This window comes from Coccomyxa subellipsoidea (assembly GCF_000258705.1).
Source record: "Coccomyxa subellipsoidea C-169, whole genome shotgun sequence".
Lineage (NCBI taxonomy): Eukaryota > Viridiplantae > Chlorophyta > Trebouxiophyceae > Coccomyxaceae > Coccomyxa > Coccomyxa subellipsoidea.
Window position 1 is genome coordinate 256,901 of NW_005178028.1, and position 23,063 is coordinate 279,963.

General features: G+C 52.1%; 6 protein-coding genes across 6 annotated transcripts; 4 read left to right on the forward strand and 2 right to left on the reverse strand.

The window, feature by feature from the left end:
• Nucleotides 1-929: 929 nt before the first annotated feature.
• On the forward strand, nt 930-1,335 carry COCSUDRAFT_57549 (hypothetical protein; the record flags this gene model as incomplete). The annotated part of the gene is made up of 2 exons (XM_005644888.1): nt 930-1,011; nt 1,196-1,335. 2 exons carry the CDS (start codon nt 930-932, stop codon nt 1,333-1,335), a joined length of 222 nt encoding a protein of 73 aa, XP_005644945.1.
• A 289-nt stretch (nt 1,336-1,624) lies between these two features.
• Nucleotides 1,625-2,304, forward strand: COCSUDRAFT_57550 (hypothetical protein; the record flags this gene model as incomplete). The annotated part of the gene is made up of 2 exons (XM_005644889.1): nt 1,625-1,801; nt 2,224-2,304. The coding sequence occupies 2 exons, from the start codon at nt 1,625-1,627 to the stop codon at nt 2,302-2,304; spliced, it is 258 nt and encodes an 85-aa protein (XP_005644946.1).
• A 2,118-nt stretch (nt 2,305-4,422) lies between these two features.
• On the forward strand, nt 4,423-11,835 carry COCSUDRAFT_67345 (hypothetical protein). The gene is made up of 14 exons (XM_005644890.1): nt 4,423-4,822; nt 5,091-5,282; nt 5,533-5,784; nt 6,164-6,271; nt 6,512-6,711; nt 7,189-7,366; nt 8,031-8,165; nt 8,673-8,822; nt 9,246-9,392; nt 9,641-9,703; nt 10,122-10,232; nt 10,559-10,732; nt 11,044-11,128; nt 11,432-11,835. Exons 2-14 carry the CDS (start codon nt 5,106-5,108, stop codon nt 11,587-11,589), a joined length of 1,938 nt encoding a protein of 645 aa, XP_005644947.1. The 5' UTR covers nt 4,423-4,822; nt 5,091-5,105; the 3' UTR covers nt 11,590-11,835.
• COCSUDRAFT_33964 (hypothetical protein) lies at nt 11,824-13,710 on the reverse strand. Its single transcript, XM_005644891.1, has 5 exons — nt 13,556-13,710; nt 13,143-13,260; nt 12,957-13,018; nt 12,551-12,664; nt 11,824-12,140 (listed from the first exon to the last, which is right to left on the reverse strand). The coding sequence occupies exons 2-5, from the start codon at nt 13,189-13,191 to the stop codon at nt 12,081-12,083; spliced, it is 285 nt and encodes a 94-aa protein (XP_005644948.1). The 5' UTR covers nt 13,192-13,260; nt 13,556-13,710; the 3' UTR covers nt 11,824-12,080.
• Nucleotides 13,711-14,582: 872 nt separating this feature from the next.
• Nucleotides 14,583-16,083, forward strand: COCSUDRAFT_57553 (hypothetical protein; the record flags this gene model as incomplete). The annotated part of the gene is made up of 4 exons (XM_005644892.1): nt 14,583-14,729; nt 15,105-15,183; nt 15,456-15,610; nt 15,985-16,083. The coding sequence occupies 4 exons, from the start codon at nt 14,583-14,585 to the stop codon at nt 16,081-16,083; spliced, it is 480 nt and encodes a 159-aa protein (XP_005644949.1).
• A 1,343-nt stretch (nt 16,084-17,426) lies between these two features.
• Nucleotides 17,427-22,783, reverse strand: COCSUDRAFT_37744 (hypothetical protein; the record flags this gene model as incomplete). The annotated part of the gene is made up of 14 exons (XM_005644893.1): nt 17,427-17,471; nt 17,556-17,645; nt 17,898-18,084; nt 18,541-18,715; nt 19,017-19,085; nt 19,621-19,849; nt 20,234-20,461; nt 20,731-20,844; nt 21,156-21,321; nt 21,599-21,682; nt 21,845-21,959; nt 22,173-22,319; nt 22,445-22,527; nt 22,638-22,783. 14 exons carry the CDS (start codon nt 22,781-22,783, stop codon nt 17,427-17,429), a joined length of 1,878 nt encoding a protein of 625 aa, XP_005644950.1.
• Between the last annotated feature and the right edge of the window lie 280 nt (nt 22,784-23,063).

Sequence of the window (23,063 nt, forward strand, 5' to 3'; positions counted from 1 at the left end):
AATTGGGCAAGGCATGAAACCTGGCTTTTTCGCTTCACATAAAGATCCTGATCGAGACAAGCTTGGACTCTCATCCTGGCATTCTGAGTTCACAAAGTAACTCACTTAATTGTTTTTTGGGACGTAGAAGCGGTAGGGAAAGTAGGGAGAGTAGGACAAATGCGTCCAGGACCACAGAGGAGTGAAGTCATCTTGTAGAATCCACGAGAAGTCGCTCAGCCTCTTGAATCACTGCGATTATTAAATAATCCAACATCTGGAGTTGCATTGTTCTCCTGTTTCTGCCTGGAAGCGATTGAGAAATGGATTGAGTGCAAACGGCGCACGTGCGGATGATGACGACGCATGCACTTTGTCCTGAATCCGTCCTGCTCGTTCAACTTCTGCATGGTGCCCATTCGTAGTATTTTGGGAGACAAAGGAGCTGTAGATTGCTTTTGTGTGCCCAATCAAACAAGCCAAAGGCAGGTTCCCATTTTCATACTTGGACGTGCATGGCGCGATCTGTCTTTTGACTGGGTCATGTCGAAAAGCAATAAGTCCATAAATAGGCCACCAACTCCTGAGCCCGAGGAATCCCGCGATCTCACACTTGAGGAGAGCGTGCAATTGAAGGTACGGTATAAGTTGGATCTTCTGCTCCCTGACAAGGGTGTGCCATGCATGTGTAACGTCCTTCTGCCTCTTTGAAAATTGTATTAAATGTTTTACGAACGACTAAAACTACCATGGCCATGTTGTGCGCTCTTCCCATCAGCAACTTTCTAGAGCAACGAAGTGACGATTCCCTGTCTATTGTGCAGCTGGTGCAGAGTGGCGAGAAGGAAAGGCAAGCACTTCGTCCCCCTCCTCTTTTATTGGCCCGCCATCTTCTTCATGTGCTGCTCAAAACAAGGTGTGGCACAAATGGCAGTGGGCTAACAAGCTGAATGTGCCACAGACTGAAGCAGCTGCTCTGGGACAGACTGGAAGAGTGTGGCTGGAGGGACGAGGTAGAAGCACATGCACGGGGTGAGCTCGTGTTCGACATGCATGTCCAGCCTCCCTACACACCTCGTACACTTGACACCTACGGCAGGCCCACCACATCTGCACATTGCGGATTAGCAATTATTGACCCCAGACCTCTGTGCAAATCTCGAATTATATTGCAAGCAGCAAGATTAAGAATATCCTGTTGTGGCTGCCTGTGCAGAGATAATGCTGGCCGAGGGCAACGCGAATCTGGCGGTGAGTGATCTGGTGAAGGCATTGCGTCCTCGCGGCCGCGCGGCCGTCCCCGACGACGTCAAGGCCGAGTTGCTGGCCAAACTGCGAGCTGAGATCGTGTCCTAGACTCCATAACAGGTCCGTTGAAAGGACGCTGCAGCGGGGAAGCGATCATGTATCGTTTCATGCATGCTCATGGACTTTGGCTGTTCCGGGTTTGGCGGTCTGCGAAAGTATTGCACGTGTTGCCACCGCTGTTCTGCACCCATGCTTGAGAGCAAGCATTACAAGGAGCAGGGTCTAGGCTACCTTATGTGAGGAAGGACTCCTCTCTCGTCCCATCTCCTAATCTTTTGTACCTCTTCAGCCAAGCAAGACAATAGATGTGCTTGACAAAATGCAGGAATAAATATCGATGGCGGAGCCTCCGCAGCCGGGCGCGGCGCGGGTGTTTCTGCGCGACACGAGCCTCCGCTTTGAGGCTGAGGGCGTGGATGTGCTTCGCTACAGTCATGCTGCACGCCTGCTGCTGGTGATTCGCCGCGGCAGTATTACCGCCTACAGCATCGACCGGCCCAGCCAGGCACCACAGGTGCAGACTTCGCACCAGCTGGACTCACGTGCGGGTTCTCTCTACCATGAGACGTTCTGCCTCTTGGGTAAGACTTTTAGGGATGCTTGCTGAGTAGCAATGCACCTTTCCTTAGCAGGGTGAGTCAGCAGGATATTCTGGCGCAGATGGCACCTTGGCTGGATGAGGGATTCCTAATGAATGCTTTGAAGCTGCGCCCATGTCTGATTGATTCTCGTGAGCTCAACAAACGGTAGAACTGGCTCAAACTGCGGCTTATTTGTCTGCAAACACACCTCGCAGTGGTAATCGTGAACCCTGCAGAAGAAAATAAGAACTTTGGCGTGGTTTCATATTTGGGGGTGTTTGAAACCTTTAAAACACCAAATCGCCTGTGGGATGAGATGATATTTCCTGCCCGTGTCTGTTGTACTGGTTCTTAGGGGCCGCGCAATGCCGCTGTGGTCGTCACGTATGACAGGCCGATTAGCATCGAGCACAAGTATGATATTGTGCTGTACTGATCAGGATTTAGCAGCTGATGCAAAGATGTGCCCAACCTGTTGTTGTAACAGACTCAGGTTAAGGTACAACAATAGATCCGGAGAATGCAGTGGGTTAGTTTAAAAATCATAGCAGCAGCTGCAAAATGCAAGGAGTGAGCCCACTCTGCCAGCCATAGCTATAGAGGGCGCAGTGTCTTCTGCTTGTATAGCCTTGAACAAACAAAATCCATCTTTCGTGACAATAATGAATAGCTTGGTAGAAGCATTGTTCCCCACGGGTATAGCTGGGCCTTGTCGTGTGGCGGCGATTGCATGCAAGCTTGAGCCCATGCAATGAGATACATATGCAACCATGCATGCACGTGCAACAGAACTCTGGGGGGTTCGTAAGTGTGGATACACAATATTATTATTACTATTATCACAACACACTTTTCCTGCCAAATGGAAGGTGTGTCTCCAGACAAGCTGCATACACAATATACACAATATACACAATATACACAATATAAAGCTAGGTAAGTCTGCCGTGCCCCACAGAGTTAATTGCTAGAAGTGTAACATCTGCAAAGATTGTCTTTGCCTCTGTGCATAAAATGATTACCAACCCCATTTCCAATTCTGAAGCTTGCAACTGGCGTTGAAGCCAAGCAGACTTACAGATAACGGAAACATCTCAAATATAAGCTTTGACAGCGGTGCTACATTGCATTTTGTTGAGAAAATTCACTTGCAAAAATCTAGACTAGCCACATGGCCTTTCTTGTTCATACACTTCTCACCGTAAATGCTCCATTTCAATGCCGTGCCCCAGTTGCATTGAATAATCTAAACCTAGCCAGCTACAGCTCACTGCTTTGCATTCTTGTCGCGGCGCTCCTGGCTGCGCAGCTGAAAGCGCTTTCCGGTGGCCTCAAACACGGTGGCCAGAGCGGCTGAACACCGATACACGCACATATATTTGTAGAAGCTGCCATCTGGGGTCTTAAAACCCTCACACATCACATACAATGCAATACCGCCCATCAGCCGGGAGAATGCGCCTGCATACTCGAGCTCTATCAATCGGCCTCCTGAATGGAGCAAGTTACATGAACGGGACACAATTTGAGATGTTGCCCTGTAGACAGGCATGATATTGGAGGACTGCACACAGACGAGTGTTTGCTTAGTATATGACTCACTCTCCGCTTTCTCAGAAAGAGATGGCGGTGAAGAGGAAGTACATCCCGAGAGCCGCGACGATGTGTGCCGCTTTGAATCCCAAATCACAGAGTTGATGATCTTCGCCTCTTCGAGATACTCCTGAAAATCGAGTCCGGTTTGTAGCAGAATTTAAGATACATACATAAAAGGAATGCATTCAGTGCTGTTCATGAATTGAGACCAGTTTGCGAAACAACAACGATGGAACGACACAACACAGACCTTGAGGGAAGCGTGCTTGCCCATCGGTATGGGCAGCTATTCTGCCTAGCAGCAGACAGCAGCGGCCGCAGATGCCCTGATCTGCACGACATCCTCCTCTGAATACCCGAAGTCAGCGCATGTCGCGCAGCCTTCTCGCCCAAGGTCTGTGTCCCAGTATTGCTCTTGATATGTTGAGTGTTCTGCTCTGCCATGTCGCTGTGTTCAGAGGAGGTTGTCGTGCAGGTCAGGACACTTGCGGCCGCTACTGTCTGCTGCTAGGCAGAAAAGCTGCTCAAACCGATGGGCAAACACGCTTCCCTCAAGGTCTGTGTTGTGTTATTCCATCGTTCTTGTTTCGCCAAACTAGTCTCGATTCATGAATATATCTGAATGGATTCTCAATGTATGTATTCTGAATTCTGCTACAGGCCGGGCTCGATTTTAAGGAGTATCTCGAAGAGGCAAAGATCATCGTCTCTGTGGTTTGGGAATTCAAAGCGGCATACATCGTCGCGGCTCTCGGGATCTACTTCCTCTTCACCGCAACCTCTTTGTGTTCTGAAGAAGAAGAAGAAGAAGAAAGGAACGCAGAACAGGAGACCCCAAATAAACTGGAACCCATCACAGAAAGGGAGGCACAATCGCCACGTGAGTCCCCACGTAAGCAACACGTAAGCCTGGAAGAAAGTGAAAGGAAAATACCTGTCAAGGAATCCTTGGTCTCATGAGACATGGGAAATTGACTTGGTATGATTCGACGGCCTTGTGCCTTGCGAGCTCGCTTGTGATAAGGTGGTCGATGTAAAATCAAAGAGACTTTTCAGCCGCTTGGTGATGTCAACATTCACAATCTCTCATTGTTCCCATGCCGCATTCAGCCACTTTTTAAGATAAAAGCGCACAGATCCTTATGGTGTGACGCCTATGTAATTGCGTGCGTAGCATTGTTTGGATTGATCAAGTCCTCGTCTCTTGTACAGGTCCGGTCATGCGTTCTCAAGCTGCTTGGAACGCCAGCAGAAGGCGGGATCTGTGACTTATCCTTTCAGGTGTCTACACCCCATGGAGTAATTCGCATCTCTGCATCACTACGTGGCAAGCATGTTGTGAGGCCATAGAGCTGAAGGTACGGTGCTTTGCTGCATTTTGATAGGAGCAGTAGTTTTGTTGCCAAGCATATTTCTCTAAACCACTAGGAAGATTGTCTATCACATTCTTTGCTGAAAGCTGAGGCATTGATTGCTTGCCACTCGGGTGGGAGCGTGCTCGCCACTGCCACCTTTCTTAATACAACCTGCCAATTTTGGCACCAATTTTGACATTTTAGGTCGCACAGAGCAAGCGTTCTGATGCTGCTATTGTAGCTTGTTGCATTCTATCCTTTCATGTGGCAGGCAGGATCAATATCGATGGCGGGGACGCCGCAGCCGGGCGCGGCGCAGGTGTTTCTGCGCGACGCGGGCCTGCGATTTGACGCTGAGGGCGTGGATGTTTTGCACTACAGCCAGGCTGCGCGCCTGCTGCTGGCAGTTTGCCGCGGCAGTATCACCGCCTACAGCATCGACAGGCCCAGCGAGCCGCCACAGGTGCAGACTGCGCACCAGCTGGACTCATGTGCTATATCCGGCCTTCTGCCTGCACAATCAAACAATCAGCATGCCTACCGAGTAACAATGCAACTCACCTAGCAGGGTGAACTGGCAGAATCTCCAGCCAGATAACTGGGCAATGCTCGTTGGATTGGTAATCGTGAACCCTGCAGAAAGACACATTTACCATGGAGTGCTTTCATACTAAGGGGTGTTTGATACAATAAAATCAACAAATTTCCTGCAGGTGACCGAGATGGAGCCAGGTCCGCCGATTGTGGCGGCTGCCGTATCCCCAGACGGGCGGCTAGTGGCGCTGCAGCGGACGCCGGAGCGGCTGGAGTTCGTTTCGCGCGACAGCCCCAACCTGTTTGTTCAGAGCGCGTTGCGCGGCAAGCACGCCATCACCGGCTTCTTCTGGGCGCGCGCGTCCGGCTGCGACTTTGTCATGGTGACAAATGCAGGCCTGGAGCTCTACACGCTCGCCGCCGACCGCCAGGTGACTTGACCTTTTAGGATAGTAGCTCAGAACGGCGCTCAATATAGAAACTCACTGCTGATTAGTCACAAGCTCACCATGCAATTCCCTTCTAAACACCCGTCCTCTCTCAGCTCTGTGGACTTGCTAAAATGGGATTGTACTGTCACTTTCCCAATCATACCATGTCTGCCAAGAGCGCATTGTACCTGCATGAGGAGCTGGGATTACATGAGCTCAGCCTGCATCACAGACATGCAGCTATTCATGCTGTCTTTCTGAGAACAGCAGCCATACAGCCCTCTCCGCTGGTCCAAAGATAGATGTCCCACTTCATGGGGGGGGCGGGGGGTAATTGTGACGCAGGTTGTGGGAGCTATATTAATGGAGATGTGTGCAGGGGCTGAAGCATGAGGGGAAGCTGCAGCACCCCATTCGCTGGTGGCGCTACTCTCACGACAGCCGCCTCGCACTCCTGGGCACCGGGGAACTTGGCCTCTGGCTCCAGGTGCATCTGCAGCATGAGTCATTCTGTCTTCATGTGCATTGTGCTCTCCCATGCGGAAATGCGTACATGCCATTCCTCATGCTTTGCCATCACTGCAGGTCACTCATTTTTTTTGTCACAGCTCCATCAGGGAGCTTCTCCATGAAAACCTGAGAATCTCGTTTCAAATTACCAAAATTGTTCCCACTGGTGAGGATGGGGATCAGACTTTTGAAAAGAGGATGCCATGGATGCATGCAGGGGTACCAGTTCACGGCAAAAGGAGTGGCAAAGCTGCCACCCTTCCAGATAGCGGCCAGCACGCCGCCTGCCACGACAACGCCCCCGGCCGCCAGCCGCCTGGACCCCGCTGATGTCAGCATGCTGACCGTGTACGGGCGCGTCTACTGCGCATACCTCAATCGGCCAGCGCGCCGCCTGCTGCTGTACCGCTTCTATGTGTGAGTCTCCGATCAGATCTTCCCGCCTGTCTCACTCGCTGTCATCTTCGAGTGAGCATATGCCGCTATGTCCTGTGCTTATTGCTGCTGTTTGTAAGGGCAAGTAGCACCAGCAGACGAGTTTTCTAGTGTCTTCGAAGATGCTCTTGCTCAAACAGCTCCTTGCCAGGCACTTCTGCAGGCAAATGTTATTGCTAGAAAAGGTATGCGCAGTCCTTCATGAGTGCATGGATGGAGTGACAGCAGACTGTAACATTCATTATGCCAGGACCCTGGCATTCATAGGAGCCCTATTTTTTGTAGCATACCATCAAGACAGGGATAAAGAGGACATGCGTGGCTTGGTATTGGGGTAACCAGCAGCAAACGCTGCAAGACATGCGCAGATAGATTGTGCAATTCCTGTTCCCTCACCCCTACAGTACAAGATATCCATGATTCATACGATGTGAGGTTGCATGCATGCAACTGGTGCAGGGACGCCGTGATACTGCAGCACCAGTATGAGATGCCGGGCAGCGGGGTGCGCTACAGCGTGTTCGACAACTTACTAATCGCGCACATGGGCCACAGCGGCCGAGCGCAGATCATCGACGTCTCTGGCGGCTCCGCGCCGGTGTCCGCCGCGCAGCCCTTCGCCATGGCGCCCATCGGGGTGCGCTGCTTGAGGGCTTCTGGGTACTGCGCAGCTTTGTTGAGGCAAAGAAGCATTTGTTAGGAGATGCTCTCATCGCCTTGCTGCAGCTGGAGCCACAGCATGCACTTGGTCCCTGCCTATAAAGATGCTTGGGTCAATCGTGGCAGCCACAATCAACTTATTCGCAGTGGCGCCCATCGGGGTGCGCCACCTGTCGCTTCTGAGGCGACCTCGTTTTGCGGGCTTTGTTCCGTCCATTTTTTTTGCAAATTTCTAGGTGGTGGGCCACTGCCCAAAGTAAGTGCAATGGAGGTTGCAATAGGTTGCCAGGTTGGTGCGAGGTGTAGGACATCAAGCATGCGTTCATAGCCTTATCGGGGTGGGCTGCTTGTATGCTGCTTGTTGTGCATTGTATATGAAGCGCTCAATCGAGGTCAATTTGTGTGGTGGAGGAATGGCTGATAGCTTGCTGCCATAATGAAACAACTTTCTCTACTTGGACCAGCATCAGATGGCAGCTGGGACCCGCAAGATGGCATGGAAGCGGACCAGAGGGGGTGCACCGCAAGCTTCATGTCTGCAGCTGTTCCTGGCAGCTACAGCTACAGCGCAGCGGTAAGAAATGTGATTATGATGGATGAGTAAGAACTAATTCTTTGAGAGGTCACGAACAATGGTGCAGGAGGCGGAGTTGCCCGCCAGCTCATCGTCCAGCGTGGCGTCGCCCAGGGCCGTACGCAGGCGTTCCCTGCAGCCCCCCAACATGGCCGCCTGGCGCTTCGAGCAGCCCAACCTCGTGCTGGATACACTCACCGGGGTAAGCCTCCCTTTGCTTGATGTTCCTGTCGCGATACGACCATCTCGGCTTTAGGGAGGCAGATTCTTGGTATACTTGGGGACAGACATGATGATGGGATCGGGCACCAATACATGAGTCCACTGGCTCTGGGTCTGTTGGCTGCATGCATTTCGACTGAAAAGGAGCACACAGTAGCGCGGTATGGTCAGTCCTGTGTCCGTGCCTGTATTGTCAAGCACATGTGCTCCTCCAGGAGCCGTGTTGTGTCAGGTTGGCAAGCCAAGTACAGACATCATCCAGGATCTCAATCTGTACACAATGAAAACAGATGGATTCTTTGTTCGGAAAATGTGCTCGCAAGATCTCGTACCACGCCTGATTGACAGTTCCGGGCGCTCAGACTCACAGCATTGTTGAGTTACAGAATCATTTCCCAAATCAGCTTACATCTGAAAGCCCTCGTTCTTCTTTGTAAGTTCCATACGCTTCACACTTATCCTTTGTTTTTCGTGCGCATCCATGCAGGTGGGGTGGAGGTGTGAGGTGGACCTGCAAGTGCTGGCGAGCTCCTGCAATGACTCAGCTCAGCTGATAGCGCTGCTGCTTCGGCGCCGCGCGGCCGCGCACCCCTCGGTCGACATTCCCTCGCTCACCCTCTCCACCATCAAGGCAGGGGTCTCTACCCTGAAAACCCTGCCTCGGGCCCCCTGACCTGCGGACGCATGCATCTTCTCACCTTGAATCACAGCACAGCTATGCTTGTGCCATCTTAAGGCTGTATGCTGAGAGACTCTGAAAGCAAGCTTCTTGCCCTTTTTGTGCAGCCAGACACTCTGATAATTGGGATAGGCTGTGTTGCAGTCTTACTGCAGCGGGTGTGCCACACATATCTGTCATCAAGTCCTTGCAACTTATACAATAAAAAGTTCACACCCCTCCAGCGGCGGTTTTGTGCTGCGATGAGAGGATGGGGGACAGGGGCAGGGCTGTAAGTGAGCGCAACACAGCGCAGCGGCCCGGACGGCTTCTTACAGGGCCTTGATTGATTGTCACGGATGGGAAAGGCGTGTAAAAGTAACATTTACATGCGCACTCCAGGGGTTGCTGGTCGATCGGCAGCCCACCTCGGTGGCGCGCGCAGCGTTTGATGCTGTGGCGGCCGCCTCCTTGGAATTGGCGCGCGGGCCGGGCCGGCCGGCTTCGGCGTCCGGCCGACCCCAGGAGAGGGCAATCGTATCACCGGAGGTGATGCCACTTTTCGCTCGAGTGTGCCCAGCGTTTTGAAGCTTGTGTTTTACTGTCAGCATGCTGGTTATAATGGTATGGCAGACTGTTCATGGCTGGTACCCCTCTCATTGAAAGATCTGTCCAGCAGCTGGCAAATGTACGACATGCAGATGTCAACCCGGGTCTTGATACACATGTTCAGGGCTGCGGAAGACATGTGACCGGAAAAAGTCAAATCTCAAATCCAAATTCGAACTTGTGCGCAGGCGGTGCTGGGCGTGCTGCAGTGGCTGCACGAAGAGGAGGCGGTGGATGCCCCTTACCTGCAGGTCGGGCTTCTTTATTACCTGTGGGTCTATCATGGTATATTTTTCCTGTAGGAATAATATCATCCTTCAGAATGTAAGAACATTTGTTGTGTATGTTGCATGCATTGCATTCCCACAGTGAGGCAGCCCATCTCCGCACTCCCTGGCGCTCGCACTGCCTTGGATGCCGAGATTGCTAGAATATCTGCAGGCATAGCAGCATTTGGATGCATTTCTGGGCCAGAACAGTATTAGGATTGCCATAATTCTGACCGACTTGAGTCACAACAGAAGGTTTTGATATTAGGTGTGTTAGTGAAAGACTACCTACAAGTATTGGAAGCCACCCAATAGGTCTCTGAAATGGAACATAATAACAAGTATCTTGCAGAACTACAAGAACACGTGTTTACTTTATTAACGGTACCCCTACCTGCAGGCGGCGCTTGCTGAGCTGGACGCCAGTCTGGCGGCTCACGGTATTCCCTCTCCGGCTCGCCTCCACGCCCTCAGCCTCGACGTTGCCCTGCAACTCGGCCACACCTTCCAGGTAGGGCAGCGCCATTAGTACAAGAACAAATGAGCGAGAACAAGTGTTGTTGCATGTGCGTGAAAGTGTTGTGGATTCCACATCCAGCCTTTCGTATGCGTAGAGTTTGCAAGGTAGTTTGTGTGAACTTGCATAAAGAACTGTGGGGCCTGCCGTTGACAGCAGTCCGGAAAAAAATCCTGACTCTGTGTGTGTGGTGGAGAAATGCACATACAAGCCAGAAATAGAGCCTCTATCACATTTGCCTTCTACAGAAGGGTGAAGGACAGGGAAAGATAGGGTAAATTTGCAAATTTGTTAAAGTCCTTCTGTTTGGCGCTTGTCAGGTGGCGGTCAAGGTGGGCCTGCAGCAGGGGTTGGCGAGCGCTGATGTGGCGGCCAGGCTGGCGGAGGCTGAAGCTGCAGGGGACCTGCCAGGTGGCGGGCAGCTGGCGGATGACTCACTTGCTAGATTAGGCGCGCACGAGGAGCGCTGCCGACAGCTGTTGCAGCAGGGGCAGGTGCGGGTGTAAAAGTATTTCCAAAGAAATTCAAAAAAATCCTGCATTAGTCATCTCTGTAAATATCACGAGATACTGCGAGAAGCACAGCTTGTCAAGAAAGGTGCATCATGGCGTCAGCATCTGGCTTGGTTGCTAGCCGGCTTTGACGTTTGGTTGTTCTGTGAAATCGGCTGCACCTTGGCTTTGGACCTCTGCATCTTTCTTGCCAGCCCGGCCAAACCCATCTAGTGCCAGGTGCTGAGTTGTGACAGATTAGTATTGATGGCTTATTGATACTGGCTAAACTGTGGTAGGGTATGTATGGGCAGGTCATAAGGGCGCTGCGCTGCGCTCGCACGCACAGAGTGGAGAGCCTGGCTCCCTCTGCTTTCCTCCAAGCTGCCGCCGAGACAGGTGCCCCTTTCCACGTCCTTTGGGAGTGACCAGGATCCACTGTAGCCACAAATGTACTTTCTCTTGTTTGGGCAAGGGCACCGACATTACCAATGGAGGCACATTTGGGATGCAATGTCTCGATGAACACATTGTAAGACGCTGAAGGTTATCTTCCGACAAGCATGCAATCCTGCTGCGGGTGCACCATGTCTGATGGCAGAAACAGGAGGCTGCGCACAGCTGGCAGGAGTTTAAACGTGCTTTCACAGATGCTAGCTTTGAATGTGGCTCGGGCAGCTTTGAATGTGGCTCGGGCGGCAGGTGATCTGGGAATGTTCACAGCGGTGTACCGCTTCTGCCACGACACAGTGCAGCCGCCGTTAGATGACTGTGCCAGTGTTCTGGCAGAGCACATGCGCTGGATGCCAGAAGAATGCCGGCCGGGTGCAACTGCACTCATCGAAAGCCTCACGGCCTGATTGGCGTCCTTCCATTGTCCCAGCTGCAGATCAGACCCTGCCCAGCAAAAGCTGTAACATGCATGATGGGAATTTGCAATAATCTGGAAGTCCAAATGGCTTAATAAGCAAAGTCCCCATATTGATAGTGGTGATTGTAGCATAGATCTACTGTAGATATTTTGACACACTTTGCTTCTTGTAATTTTAATGCTTACGGAGCTCTTGTGGGGCAAGTACCATTTCATGTAAGCGACCATTTCTTGTACGTTACACGGTGCACCGATTTGTTTGTACCGTTTTTGTACTGGCAACTGACCCTCCACTGCAAGACCTCCCATTTTGATCTTCCAACCAGTCAATTCCATGCAGTCAAGGTGCAAGTACAGGATCCTGCAGTTTCCCGACCTTGCTGACGCGTCAGATCCAGGCATTACTAATACGTAGCACGCAGTCACCAGTGGACAGATGCTTAGAGCTTGGATTATGTACTGCCTCCCCGCCAGGTCCAATCACAGCGTGCCAGAATGCTCATGCGCCAGCTCCTCATTGTCCAACACCCTCATTGCCCACTGCACAGTGCACACAACATTTAATCACACTTGAAACCCTTTGCGAGGACCCCATCAGCAGAGCTTTGTTGCTTGGAGAAAGCCATCCATGTTTTTGTCTGGCAACTTGCCAGTGGCATGTGAGCCAGCTTCAAGGCAATCCAATTCTTGTCATGCACCTCCCTCTTTGGAGCTGAAGCTCAAGCGACAGCTCTCACATTCATACATGCAGCTGTTGCCAGAGGCAACGTGCATCTGCAGAGAGGCTGCATTTCAAGTCTGCCGAACATCCTACCCCTTGATGGACTCCCCATATCCAAGCAAGACCTAATCGACCGTGGGCACGGTGCTCAGTATATGTACCGCCCTCCGCCAGCCGGGGCCAAGAGCAATGCACTGCAATTTCAGGATCGAAGGCTTGAGAGTCACACCATGTCGACCAGGAGCTCGTACTTGAAACGCTGGAAGTTGAGGCGCTCGCGCAGGTCAAGCACGTGCTGCGCAGACGTGCCTGTCTGCCTCTGTATTCTCCTCAGCTCCTCATTCTTAGAAACCACACCCCCAGTCTCAGCTGTTTTGCCATATTTTCAGTGCTTGTGTGTCATGCTGGTAGCTGACTTTGACAATCAGAGTCAGGCATAGGATCAGCCCTGAGTTGGCTGGAAGCGATGTAATGTGACTGGCTGATTCACAAGTGAGGTCATCGACCTGGCTGCCTCTGGCGCCCTCCACGCATTACTTATGGTACTTTCAAAAATTTGGCTTTGCACTTGCAGCAATATATTGAGCAGTGTTAGCACTTCAGCAGCAGACACTGCAGAACAGTGTGGTTCATACTTGGATGTGAAGCTGTTCGCGCATGTACTCAATCTCCTGCCTCTGATGGTGGATAATTTCATCTGCGCAGCACAGCTCTTTTCCATGAACATTCGCCCAGCACAACAGACCTAGAATGGCAATTTAAAAGTAATGGATGATTTACTGCTTGTTTGTATTGCGCTTGAGTCACAATGTAAGGCGCACCTTGCATAGCCTTGGAGGTGGGTGCTCCAGGCACTTTCACAAAGGGCATCCTCCATTTCCAAGTGGATTTTCGCTCCAACGGTGCATACATGATATGCTAGCAATGGTATCAGAAGACCTGTGTTGTCAATTTGCAACGACAGTCACTTTGCTCTGTTCGCCACCAACCATCCCTCTGATAGCATGACTACCTTGGGCTTGCAAACCTTAGGGAATTTGCCTTATCGCTGCCCCAGGGCATATAGAACATAACATCTCGCTTTAGCATTCTTTGATGCCCACATTAAGATTCATGGCGCCCATGGCTGTCGAACTCTCTAAGAAGCGCTTGGCGCAACGACTGGAATGTGTCCTGTTCTCATACATAATTACTCCTGTATCCTCTCACTACCATAAGTTTGGGAGTGGTTCACCTGTAGTGCGTCTCCTTTCTGTAATTGGACTATTCTGCCTCCTAGTATCAGGGACGCTGACTGCAATTCTAAAAGCGGTTGCTACGCTAAACGCTCCGATTGCCCGCTCTTCTGTGGCTGTCTCTGCTTGGTTGCTACGCAAAACTATACTTCACAGTCTGAAGTCGAACACATGAACAAAAGACGAGCCAGAGTGGGTCAAACGTGGTCCGAGGTCCGATGTTCCGAAAGGTTACGGCACATGCAGGGGGGACCAAGACCGAGGGGACCCCCCCAGGATTGCCTCAAAATGCAACAACTTTTGATGCTGTAAAGAAGAATTGCCCAAGTGTGCAAAGACCCCGGCATAGATAAGGCGAAACATCAGGCCACCATCCCGTGTGGGCAAAAGCTTGCAAAGGTTTGCGACACACAGGTGGTGGCATCTAGTGATCGACAAGAGGAGCCACCTCAGAGCACCCAGCATCCGGGACCAACATGCTGCGGTCAACACTGTTGCGGAATGTGCAGAAGGTAGGATTGTGATTGGCAGCAAGAGCACGCATCACCTGCGTGTTATTTACGATTTCAGCAAATAGGTTTGGCAGCCTGAGCACGAATGGAGCTGCTTGTAGCATTTCTATCGGTTCGCACTTGATTTTAGGGGTCTCCTTGGGGATCGTAAGGCGCGCAGTACGCATGTCGTAATAAACTTCACCTTTGGAACGGATTGAGTATCTCAGATTTGCTCGAGTGCTTGACGCTTAGGCTGATCCGATATGCAAACTTCAGTCCCCATCTATATGGACCGAGTGGGTGACGGTCACAGCGTAGCCACTTGGATGATAAAGGGGTGGCCTTGAGCCCCTGTGCACAGCAACCAAAAGCTGCGGACTTCCATATACAAGCTAGTCAATAGGTCAATAGGCTTTTGGTTTCAGCCATCAATGTGGTAAAAGCTACAATCTCGTGTTGCCACTGATGCTCCCTACTCACCTTGCACCTGCAGGCACGGAGCGGCCTGATGGCAGTGGCACAGCAGAGACACATGGCTGCTGCCAGTGAGCTGGCTGTGAAGGAGCCTGACTGGGACACCTTCTACAGCCTGGTCACATCTGATGAGGCCAAGCGGGAGGTTGGCAGCCTGCGCGCCCAGTTCAACGAGCTCAGGCAAAAGCTGAGCAAGCCCTCCACGGTAGGCACCCTGCGCAACTTATTCCTGCTATCCAAGAATTGCAAGACACAAATATATGCTGCCGCACTCTACGTGGACATCTGCAGTAGGGCTGTCCCTTAGCTTCAGTTCTTGTGGAGGGATGCAGCCAATGACTCAGGATTGAGCCATGGGTTGTTGAAATGAACACGCTCTCCGTTCTGAGAAGTGGCTAAGATCCTTCCACACACGTCTTCGATCTGTAATATCCAAACTGAGATGCCTATCTGGAGCAGCTCAGGGCTTGTCACATGGTATAAGACCAGATTGACTAACTGGAAGATCCCATCTTGAGAAAGGTGCTCTGGTACCACAGTCTTGCGTAGCAATCTCCAACGATCTGTGTGAATTGCGCAGGCCCCAAAGGAGATCAACTGGGATGAGTTCAAAGAGGTTGACGCTGCCATCCTCGACACCTTCAAAAAGGCCTTTGCTGGTGACTCATCCACCCGTCCATACACCTAATCCCTGACCTGCTCATCGCCACATCCTACTCTCTTATGACGCTCCTAGACATGAAACATCAAGTCCCAAGCGCCTGCTGGTGCTTTGCTGTCTGCTGTGTTTAAAAACTTTGAAAAAAACGCCTGACAGCCTTACAACGCAGTAACTTTGTTTTGCAAACCCATGTCAGAGGCATGAAGATTGTGTCTTGTGCTCGTAAGACAAGGGATATTGCTAACTGGCTTGTGCTGGGCGCCTGAACAGGCGTGAAGATTCCCAAGTACGACGTGACAGAGGCGCTGAAGAAGGTGGATGGCGAGTTTGAGCCGCTGTTGAAAAGCAGCGAGGAGCTGGAGGCCTACTCCAAGAAGCGTTACGAGGAAATCCAGAAGGAGATCTCCACCATCGATGAGGAGACGGTGCGCTGCTGCCCCTGAGAACTCTTGTGAGTCTAAGGTGCAGCATGCATGCAGGGAAGATTTGAGACAAAGAGAGATGTAGAATGAGGCAGCAGCAGCGCCAGAGTCAGCACAAGGTGCTGGCTTGCCGTGCAAGTGTGGTGCGTGAAACATATGGGACTTGGTTTGATCACTGTGAGATGGGTGTGACAAAAGGCGGAGGGCCGTACGTTCATGCATGCATGTGATGTGCCTACAGCAGATGCAACAGAGCTGCCAATCGCTGCAAGCCTGACGATGTACTGGTGCAGTGTGTAGTAAGCTGCTGGTATGGCTGGCATTGAAGCAGCATTGTGTAGGACGTGGGTGACATGGCATTCTTTGGCTGTGAGCAGGAGAAGCTGAACTCGAGGACAGTGGACGATGAGCTGGCAGCAGACCCAGAGCTGACTAAGGAAGTGGACGAGGAGATTTCTAAGGGCAGCTACTACTAGAGCAGCTCAATCATATCCCTCTGCAGAGGAAGTGGAATGTGCGTCTGAAAGTTTGCCTCAATCGTGAGACTTTCTTTTGCTTGCTTGAGCAGCATTGATAGATGGTCTACAATTCTAGGCAGTTGTGCCACCAGAGAGCATCGTCTGTAAGAGGATATCATCAGGAATAAGTGAGAGCGCATGATAAAACCATAACTCAGAATTTGACTGCCTGCTTTGGTCACCACGAACGACATAAGTCTGTTCTTGGGCACATTGCCAACAACCTGGTCTACTAGACACTGAGCACAACTTTGTTGCACGTCTACTTGTTTAGATCTTTCAGTCACAAACCGGTTTGACAGAAGGTTTGACAGAACCATTTACTCAACCAAATGAATTTGTTATTGACCGGTACCTCTGAAGCACTGAGCACCTCGCCCTGCTACTTCAAAGTTAAATGCAGAGTGCAGCTCAGCGACTGGAATCGCGTCTGAAACACCAATATCATTCAGAGCTAGATTCCAGGCCGAGTGCTTGCCTCCATGCAGCAATCCTCTTTCCTGAGACCCCTGAGCAAAGCCTGTCAAAACAAAATGCAATACGCTGAGGACTGAACTTTGGCATACTTATGAGTCAAATCAACCATTGCGTACCTACCTGACACCCGGCCCTCTACCCACCTAGTCGCCTAGTCAAACGTTGACATCAAGTTCTACCGGGTTCTTGCCCAGCGCTACTTGCTCGCCATAATCTGTTCGCTTGCCAGAGCTGAGTCGTGTTTCCACCTCCTTTCCGTAGCTGCCCCTTGTTTCTATTTCCCTCCCTGCAGCGTCACACGGTGAGCCGCTGGGCGGATCACGGCTCGCCGAAGCCGAGCGCCGGATCTGCATTGAGCGGCGGCTGACATGGTGCCTGATCTGGAACGTCCGCCCATGCGTCACCTCCTCATCTAAAGCCTCCTCCCCTTCTGCCGCTCCTGCATGTGCACAGACCCTTTTACACATGCCTCCTATGGCACAAGTTTTGTCATGCCAACATCAGGGGACAAAAAATAAGTGGCCTGCAGCGCCCTGCAACCCATAGATGATCATGGGCGTGGTGCATTTCATGTCCTTAAGGGGCCCCTCGTTAAGGAAGTTTGCTGGCAGATTGACAGCAACACTCACAGCATGCTGTACTCTGATTAACCTTCCTGATTAAGTATTACTGTGTTCCGCTTCCTTTGCACTTCTATCCAGCTGTGTTCATCTCATGAAGCAGACTTTAGCTTGTCATGGAGACTTAACTTTTTCTAGCTTCGTCTTTTAACTTAAGCTTTATCTCTGGAAAGAGAGAGGGATCTGACAAACACGAAGGGACGTCTACACCAATAGTGCCTCCCTCGGGTATTTTGTCTGGTCACCTTCCTCCACTTGCCAAATCAGACTTCAGAAGGCTATAATACAGAAAAGAGCTCTCTTTGCACCTGAGAGGGCTGAGCTGCGGCGCACCATCTGTGCAATTGCCTCCTCATGGGTGAGCGGTGGCGCTTCCTCATACGCAGCCGCGTCAAGCTCACGCAGCGTGTTGGCCGAAAACACCTGCAGCACATGCCCACGTGAGCGAACCGGTGTGCCACCCCAAATGATGCGGGAATGATTCTGCTGCCGTATGCAGCATCAGTATCTGACTGGGTGGGCTTGAGGTGCTGGGCATGCTCTGCTCAAGATGGCTCTCAGAAGCAGGGACGCAGATCATGCAAGGGCTCTCGTCGCTGGCTGGAAGGGGTATAAGATGCAGCGCAGTGCAGAAATGGACCCCTTTTAGTCATTATGTCAAGGGGCGTTCCAGACCTTGGGCAGGAGGGAGGTGCGGATGGGGATGAGCGCGATGATGGGCAGCGGGAAGAGGAAGCCCGCGATGGGGATCCAGGTGATGCCGTAAACTATTAGTAAATATACTAATTGAAACAGCGTGAAGGCCGCCACCGCCCTGTAAGGGAGTGTCTCCACATAGGGCGCGTGGCCCTGCTCCAGCAGCCTGCGCAGCGCAGAGGAAATCAGGTGATCAAGCTAAGTTTGAAAATAGCTTTGAGTTCGAATTTGAATTTTCCATACAAGGACTTTGCTTTCAACGTGTGCCGCAAAGGCTTGGCAGCCACCCGAGCTCTGAGTGAGACTCAGGTGCTAATACAACTCTCATCGAGGCTGCAACAAAAGATAGAGAAGGTAATTGAGAACTACACGCAATGGATTACCGCTCAAAGCCTTGACTATCACCCGCTCAGAGAGAACCCACAGCTTCCTGCAGCTGCGGCACTGAAAGCCACGAGCAAGCCGTCGGTCTTCTGTGTCTCCTATGTGGCAATGGTTCAAAGTCCGACTCCACAAAGTTAGCACACGTTCTCTCAGCTCTGGACAGGGTCTCAAAAGGGCCACTCAAAAGGTTTCAGAGTCTGGTCATGCAGATACAAGCCCAAGAGGTATTGTCTGGCACCTGTAGCGCTTGGCAGGGTCTGTGGCCAGGTATAGCAGGCGCTCCCAGAACTGGCTGCCGGACAGGGATTCGAGCGCCATGAAGGCAAAGTAGCCCCACAGAACAGCGCTGGGTATCAGCCTGATGCCCATTGTCAGGCCCAGACATGCTGCAACCAGCAGGCTCTGCACCAAACCTGCACAGCACATGCGCAATGAATTTTTTATTACGTTTCATGTCTTGGCACGAACAGCATCTGCGCTGAGAGCTGCAGGGTGACAAAGGTAGCTTTGTCTGAGTTGCTGCAATGAGGATTGGCAGAAATAAGGAGAGTGCAGGCAAAGTACAAAGCGGTTTCAGCGGAGGATCAGAGTACCACATGCAAATGCTGCAAGAGCAGCCTGTGTGCTGCGAGTGGAAGAGCAAATTGGCTGGTCAAAAGGCTGATGAGGAAAGGGGAATACTTGGGAGTGACAGGGTTGAGGGCAGCACTGCACCTGTGATGCGCGTCTCTGTTACCTCCACAGGAATGTAGGTGTCAATGTCCCGCTCAAAGTGAAATTCGACTGCTGCACCATTCTCACCGCCGGCCTCCAAGCCTAATGTGCAACATGAAAGCCTTTTCAGAGCCTACAGCCTACCTCAGCGTTTTCTCCCTACATCCCTCTCATCATCAGCAACACACTGGACCCGCTCTGAACAGATCTTCACATCCCGTGCATGGCACCTTTTCCGCCTCACCCTCTTTTCAACACACGCTTTTGCCCTGAAGCTCCAGCATGCACAAATGGAAGGAAAAGGCGCACCATCGGCGCAGCGCGCATCCGCCTCCTTCTGCAGCAGGTCGGCGGCGCTCGAGCCCATCGCGCGCGATTTTGCGGCCATCGCCGACATCACCTGTGCCCATACACAGCATGCTGGTAATATGTGCAATGTTGCAAACTAGTACCTGTGAAGCTGAGTATTTAGTATGCTGGGTGCTCTACTATAAAGGAACTGGCGGTCAAGCCCCAGATGTGGAACCCTACAGGTGTTCAACAACATAACAGATGGAGAAAGAATAATAATATATCACGGTACGTACCGCATATGCGCCGGCACCGCCGACGCCGAGGCCATTTGTGGCCTGCCCATTCACCCCGCCATTAGCCTGCTGCCCGGCCATCTCTGCCCGCCCATCAGCAGGAGCACTTATAGCCTGCCCGTTGATCGCGGCCTGCCGGTCAGCTGCAGTGTGACTGACTTTGCCGGCCTCCTTGGCTGCCTTCCCCAGTTGCCGCCTGACATGGCCCTGCCTCAATGTGGCTAAACTCTTGGTGTGCATGGGTGCCTGCACCAGTGTTGAGATGTCACTCAGGCATTTTCAGGCTACGAAACCTTTTCAGATGCGCCGTTTTTTGCATTGCAAAGATTTCAAATTATTCTTAAGCCTTGTGTCTTCTCCAAGATTTCCTCTTGCTACTGGTGCTGCAGATCTGCGCCAGACTGCTTGCCAGCCTACTTTTCAGGACAAGCTCCGTGCAGAGATGAGCATCCAGCGCATCAATCCACGTCCGACAAAAAATGTGTCCGACATCTGCATTCAATGTTCAACGCACCAGAAAAAGAAGGAGTGCCAAGCCGTTGGTTGCACGCTGGTGAGACGTGCCATCCTTGCTTACTTGGACAACTGTGCACAATTTTCAACTGCACGTTCGGATTCAAAATTGCACACCTGCGGCAAAACGCCGTTGACGGGCGGCACGCCGATGAGGCCGCAGCCGAGCGTCATGAATCCCAGCAGCAGAAAATCGTAGTGATAGGCCGGCGGCTTGCGCAGATTGAACTCCGGCTGCTGCGCCAGCTGGGCGGAGACCGAGTGGTCGAAGAAAAAGAGCAGCGCTATCACCGCCGCCGGCAGCAGCGCCGCCGCTATGTATGCCCCCGGCACCTTGCCCAAATCCTGCCACGCGCAACTAGTCACTTTGACTTGGCATCATGCAATCCTCAGTATTCCTGTGCCTCTCCTCTTGCACATGCACAGACGTGCCCACAATGAGCACCCCATGAGCAGCTTGCATGAATGTGTAAGCTTGAAAGCAAATGCACAACGCAGGAGCCCACTTGGAAAAGGTGTTCATTGCATGTTGGGCAGGTGGCTGGCGTTGAGGGACTCCCAGTGTAGTATACTGGAGCTGCAGGTGGGCGAGGTTAGTAATGGCGCTCACTCACCCGCGCAACGGACCAGGGCCCGGTGTCCTTCCAGGTGTCGGGGATGTCCACGCGACGGGGAACGCCGTCTGGCGCCCCGCGCAGCGCATACGACAGCGCCGACCACGCCACCACCTGCGTGCAAGCTGTCTCAGCATCGCTGACTCAGCATCTGCACCGGCCTATCTAGGTGTTGCACGCCACTTCATTGACCGCTTGGGACATCTCATGCTCTCTGGGTGAATTCTGTCGTCCTCCTCTTGTGGTCACTGAAGGAAGGCACCGGTGAGACCTAAATTCACCTCTTTGAGACAAGTGTGGCTGGCCAAACAAACAGACTCCTCGAGACTGCAACTAACCCAACTCACAGGACCTTCCTAGCGGCTCGCTGAGTGTGTAATCATTGAATTAAAAAAATAATTCTGGCTGGCTGTTGGCAGGCGCACCATGAGGGGGGCGCCGTAGTCAGCGATGAGCTGGCGCGCCAGCGTGCTGCCAAAGCGCCACCTGTGCGCCGTCCGCATCAGCAGCGCTGTCAGCGTCAGCCCAAACGCCAGAAATATGCTCCACAGGCCGTTCACCAAATCCCACGCATACTCCCGCGCCGCACCCCTGCAGCGCATGCCAACCTGCAGTCAACAGTGACATTTTGCATTTCAAGGTGGTGCTGGACCGCCACGTAAGTGACCCATTTGCCTCATGATGCCCTTGCATGCTATGCAGTCTAATGAATCAATGCAGAGTGCAAGGATTGGGGTATGATCTGCAATATGGATTGTTTGGTGACTGCAGGAGACCAATGACACAACAGTGTCATGATGCAAGGAAAGTGGGGCTCAAGGAAAGTGGGGCTTACTCGGGTGCATTGACGCCCTCCTGTGGCAGGAACTCGAGGCGGCACCCCTTGATGGCCTGCTGCATGAACAGCACTGCTATGAGGAAGCCGAACAGCTCCCCGCTCAGCCGCGTGAACCTGCATGCACAATTTCCTGCATGTCATGTGACGCATTCGTGGACATAATCGGACACTGCAAGTCACCGTACGTGGCAATCCTGAGCACTGCACACAGGTCGAGAACAGAGGCAAAACGCCGGGCAAGGAGCGCAGAGGGTTGTTAACATCTAGGGGACGCACCTAGACACATAGTGGCAGACGTTTACACAGGACAGGACAAGGATCATGGCGGCTGTCCAGATGCACACCCACGCCGCCCATGGCAGAAAGAGCCGAGCGCCCAGCTGGCCCTGCCCTGCATCATTTGCATCACAGAAATGGGTGTTTGAAAGGAGAACTGACCTTTGACACCTTAGCTAGCCGGGATGTAATTCCCACAGAGCAAGCTAGCCAGCAGCAATGCTGGCACCGTAATGGTAGCAGTGCAGTCTAGCCAGCCGTGTCGGGACAGGCAAGTCATCGATGTGTTGCACGTGACTTTGGCGCCTCTTGCAGCAGCAAAGGCTACCTTTGGCAAAAGAGTACATGAAGCTGTAGATGAGCACAATGGGCTCTGCCACCCCAATGATGAGCAGCGGTTGCCCTCCGACCAACGCCTGCACTGTGCCTGTGATGGCTGTGGCAATGAGCACCTGCACGCCTGACAGCTGGCCATCTGCGCGCACATATCGTCTGTAAATATTTTAGCAGAGGATTGGCATGTGGTCAATGGTTGTTATTCTTCATGGGGTGCACATGAGGTGGTGGTGGGGCCTCAGCAACAAGCACGCAGAGGGGTACCTGTCTCGATGAAGAGCTGCTGGCCGAAGGCCAAGGCAGGGATCACAGATGCGAAGAAAATGTATGTTGCCGGTGCTAGCAGCCTGAATGCCAAGAAGTTGCTCAGGTGAAAATCTTGGAGGCCAGGCTGGCTAAATATCGTAAGGGAGGCATGCACGTCGGAAATGTGGTGCCCCAGTCAGGTATGCATCACCTTATCCCGTAACTGTAGCCATCTATCCAATCGTGCTTGTACCAGGGAAGCCTTCCCCGAACATCCTCTACAATGCCCTTGCCTATACTCTTTGTGAGCGAAGCCAGATTCCCCGTGCCTCCAGGGAAAAAGAAACTTCCAAGCATTCAAATTACTATGATCAAATGATTGATATCTTCCGATCAATCATTGCCCAATCGCCACTGTACACATAAGAAGTCTCCTCAATGGCTCGACAGCCAGGACCGTTGTGATTCCCACAGACTCGTTGCAGTAGTCCGAACCAGGCAAGTCTACCATGGTAGTCAAATAGTATCCGATGAATATTTTAGTCTAGTCTTTTAGTAATTTCTACATCTCTGGTTGCAAGCTTCTGACCCATTGGGAGCATGCAGTGACTTGGCAGCTCGCTGTACCACGTGCACG

What these genes read in the sequence shown, in the direction of transcription:
- COCSUDRAFT_67345 (XM_005644890.1), top strand. Translation starts at nt 5,106, where the DNA reads ATGGCGGGGACGCCGCAGCCGGGCGCGGCGCAGGTGTTTCTGCGCGAC. An exon ending in GGGCAATCGTATCACCGGAG is followed by an intron (nt 9,393 to 9,640) that starts GTGATGCCACTT and finishes ACTTGTGCGCAG; the next exon opens with GCGGTGCTGGGCGTGCTGCA. An exon ending in AACTCGGCCACACCTTCCAG is followed by an intron (nt 10,233 to 10,558) that starts GTAGGGCAGCGC and finishes GGCGCTTGTCAG; the next exon opens with GTGGCGGTCAAGGTGGGCCT.
- COCSUDRAFT_33964 (XM_005644891.1), bottom strand. Translation starts at nt 13,191, where the DNA reads ATGCCCTTTGTGAAAGTGCCTGGAGCACCCACCTCCAAGGCTATGCAA. An exon ending in CACCTCCAAGGCTATGCAAG is followed by an intron (nt 13,019 to 13,142) that starts GTGCGCCTTACA and finishes TGTGCTGCGCAG; the next exon opens with ATGAAATTATCCACCATCAG. An exon ending in ACGAGCTCCTGGTCGACATG is followed by an intron (nt 12,141 to 12,550) that starts GTGTGACTCTCA and finishes TGCACTGTGCAG; the next exon opens with TGGGCAATGAGGGTGTTGGA.